The following is a 3,185-nucleotide window of genomic DNA, read 5'->3' on the forward strand; positions in this document are numbered from 1 at the left end:
ACTGAAAGAGTATTTGCCACATGACGGTAGTTAAACCAGAATCGAGATGTGCAGACCTTGAAAAGAAGAAAGCATATTAAATAGTGTCAAAGATACAAATTGGTCTGGCATAATTAAAGGAATATCAAAAAGCTAGTGACAAATCAGAAAGAACATACCAACACCAAGAAACTCATAAGCGACAAAAATCTTAGTTGGACCAAAGCAAAAAAAACGCTGAAAATAAAAGTTAGGAAAAAACTTAGTTAGTTAGGAAAAAACTAACTAACTAAACTTAGTTAGGAAAAAACTTATGTTAGTTCCTAACATACTGACTCATGAAAAAATTGTCATAAACCTCAAATGTGTATAAAACTGGGCACGTTAGGAAATAATTCAGCAATAGTAAGTGGGTAAGTTTTTTTTTTCATTTCTCCATATCAAATGGAAAAAAAAAATCAAAGGAAGAGTTCTCATCTGAATAGTAAACCCATTCTGGGAGCATTTTTGCACAAAGACATAAATGAATTCATGCAGAAGCCACATACAGGGGAACATTTGCATTTAATAAAGTAAGAGCTAGGTGAGTTCTAACCAAAATCTAAATGCAAATGAACAGAAATCTCAAAGGAGTTCAGGTTCTACTGTTCTAACAGGCAAAGGGTTGGAGCTCAGTCATTCATGTACTAAACACTTTGAAACCACAAAACCAGAGACAGAGGAACAAGCATTTAAACACTTTTTAAATTTTTCCGCTATAAATGTAGAGCTTTAAGTTACACTATGCAGCACCCTTTTTTCTAGTCTTTTCATTAAAAGAACTGAGTAGTAGCTTACATAATAATAAAAAATCAGCTTGAAAGGATCCCCTTGCATCTCAGTCATTCCATCAGTCAGGATTCCAAAAAACCCCACAGGAATTAGTCCATGAGAACATTTGCCCTTCACCAAGATTTAAAGCTCTGAAAACTGTGTCCACTATACCAAGACATTTCAAGGTATTTTCATCCGCCCCTCTCCCCCATCACCTCCCTTACAACACAGTGGAAAATGTGTCTAAGCTTTAAATACAGCTACTCACACTGCAGCATGTTAATTCAAACTACTGATGAGGTGGGATTGCAGCACAATCCCAGGTTTGAAGTGCCTGACAGCAGTAAACCCCTCCCTACGTTACTGCTTAAAATATTACTAGCAACTATTATAAAGTGACAAAATATAACCAGCAGAAAATCTGTTCAGGACAGAAAATAACATGCCTTGAACCTAATTCTCCACCCTCTTCATGTGTTTTTATGGGCACTAACAAAAGCACCTGTTTGTTAATGGTATTAAAGTAGTATTTGATGTTTTAATAATTTCAAGTTCACACACTGTAGAATATAGAAATTATTCCTTCTATTTCAATTAATTACTGTTAACTTTCATTTTCTATTGCTCAATTTTAGTATCTGGAAAACAAACAGCTGCTACTGAGCAATTACAATAGTGTTCTGAAACAAATTAGTCATTAAGACCTGAATTGTGATTAAGAACCAATTATGCAGCATGATTCAAAGCTAATAAAAGATACATGGCAAAGAAAAAAAAGAATGAGGATAAGAACAGTTGATCTAAACATTATTTTGCCTGAACTGATTTTATTCTAAGCCTCTTATCACAAGTTAACAGATTGAGTAAGAACAAAAATGAGAAATAAATTGTACCTTTTTGGTCAAAGAGACCAGACTTCACTGATACCAGAATTACACCTGTTTTTCAATATGCAGCATGATAACTTTACTGTTTTACTGCTGTCAGAACTTTTGTTTTATGAATCCTGCCACAGAGCTAGACAGGTTGAGTGCTTGAAACTCAGTCACAATGAAAAGATATTTTCATTATAGGGTAATAAATTTGCAGGCATGATTTCAAATGTATTCATTTCTTCAAGGAAAAAAAAAAAGAATGGACTAGGAGGTGGTGCCATGGTCTAGTTGACATGATGGTGCTAGGTCATAGGTTGGACTTGATAATCTCAGAGGCCTTTTCCAATCTGATTGATTTTGTAATTTCTAAGTCTTTCTGTTTCTCTCAGATGAGCAGAACTCATGAATGACTGTTGGCTCCTGATGAAATACCATCAACTTCATTGGAATAAAACAGCCTAGACCATGCTTACCAGAACTGCCCAGTTATTTGTATGTCCACTTCTAAAGTAGGTTGGACTTGATAATCTCAGAGGCCTTTTCCAATCTGATTGATTTTGTAATTTCTAAGTCTTTCTGTTTCTCTCAGATGAGCAGAACTCATGAATGACTGTTGGCTCCTGATGAAATACCATCAACTTCATTGGAATAAAACAGCCTAGACCATGCTTACCAGAACTGCCCAGTTATTTGTATGTCCACTTCTAAAGAACTGTTCCGCTTGATCCTGAAAGATGGAGAAAATTTTAGCATTTTTCAGCAATACAGAAGAAATGACCACTCACGTTTCTGTTGTTTCCACAAAAGTGTTCAATGCATGTTTACCACACCTTAACACTGAATAAACCTTAGAAAAGCTTCTAGAGATGTAGTTTTTCTTATGTTGTTTCGCACATTTCATACAAATTAATGGCCCCTAATCTTTCCCTGAAACTTGCTAAACAGAGATGAAGAAAGAACTATTAGTCACTTGGAGCTTAGTTAACACAAGTAGCCCACACATCTCTAATCCAAAGGATACTCCAAGAACAAAATATGATTTACTGACCTACAGCCTCATGGTTAATGAGAAAAGGAGCTTGGATTCATTTCTATTTTCAAAGGCAAGTAAGCAAACCTGCAATTTTAACCCATTTTAAATCCAAGGTGGTTACATTTATCTTCCCAAATCAGGAGCTGTAACAACTGTATCACTGTTGTTGTTTCTGTATCACTACTGTCCCCCATATTAGCCACTGCGCTCTACAGACAAGAGGAGCCCTGAGAGCATAAACCAGGACACAAAAAGGGGATAAAACTTCCCAGAAGTAAAAGAATGAGTCTGTCGCAGGGCAAGGCTCCAAACCTGCTGATTCTTAAACCAAACCCTGCCACCTCCGAAAGACACAGGGTAGCCTTAAACAAAACAGCAGCAGGTAAACATACTGCACTTCAAGCAGCAAACAACTCATTTCATTACTCATCAGATAGGGTCGGCTAACTGCGAACGGGTCCCACTCGCCGCGGCTGTGCCGAGCG

The 3,185-nt window shown here is 36.7% G+C and overlaps 1 protein-coding gene across 1 annotated transcript in view; it reads right to left on the minus strand.

The window, feature by feature from the left end:
* Positions 1–2,447, minus strand: part of PIGK (phosphatidylinositol glycan anchor biosynthesis, class K) — a gene marked incomplete at both ends in the record, with an annotated part of 13,358 nt that extends 10,911 nt beyond the window's left edge. The window contains 2 exons of the mRNA XM_009084266.1: positions 1–56; positions 2,341–2,447. The exon at positions 1–56 is cut by the window's left edge and continues 41 nt beyond it. Coding sequence (XP_009082514.1) covers positions 1–56; positions 2,341–2,447 — 163 coding nt within the window. The remainder of the gene's footprint in view (positions 57–2,340) is intronic.
* Positions 2,448–3,185: the final 738 nt, after the last annotated feature.

Source organism: Acanthisitta chloris, unplaced genomic scaffold (assembly GCF_000695815.1).
Source record: "Acanthisitta chloris isolate BGI_N310 unplaced genomic scaffold, ASM69581v1 scaffold3751, whole genome shotgun sequence".
Taxonomy (NCBI): Eukaryota; Metazoa; Chordata; class Aves; order Passeriformes; family Acanthisittidae; genus Acanthisitta; species Acanthisitta chloris.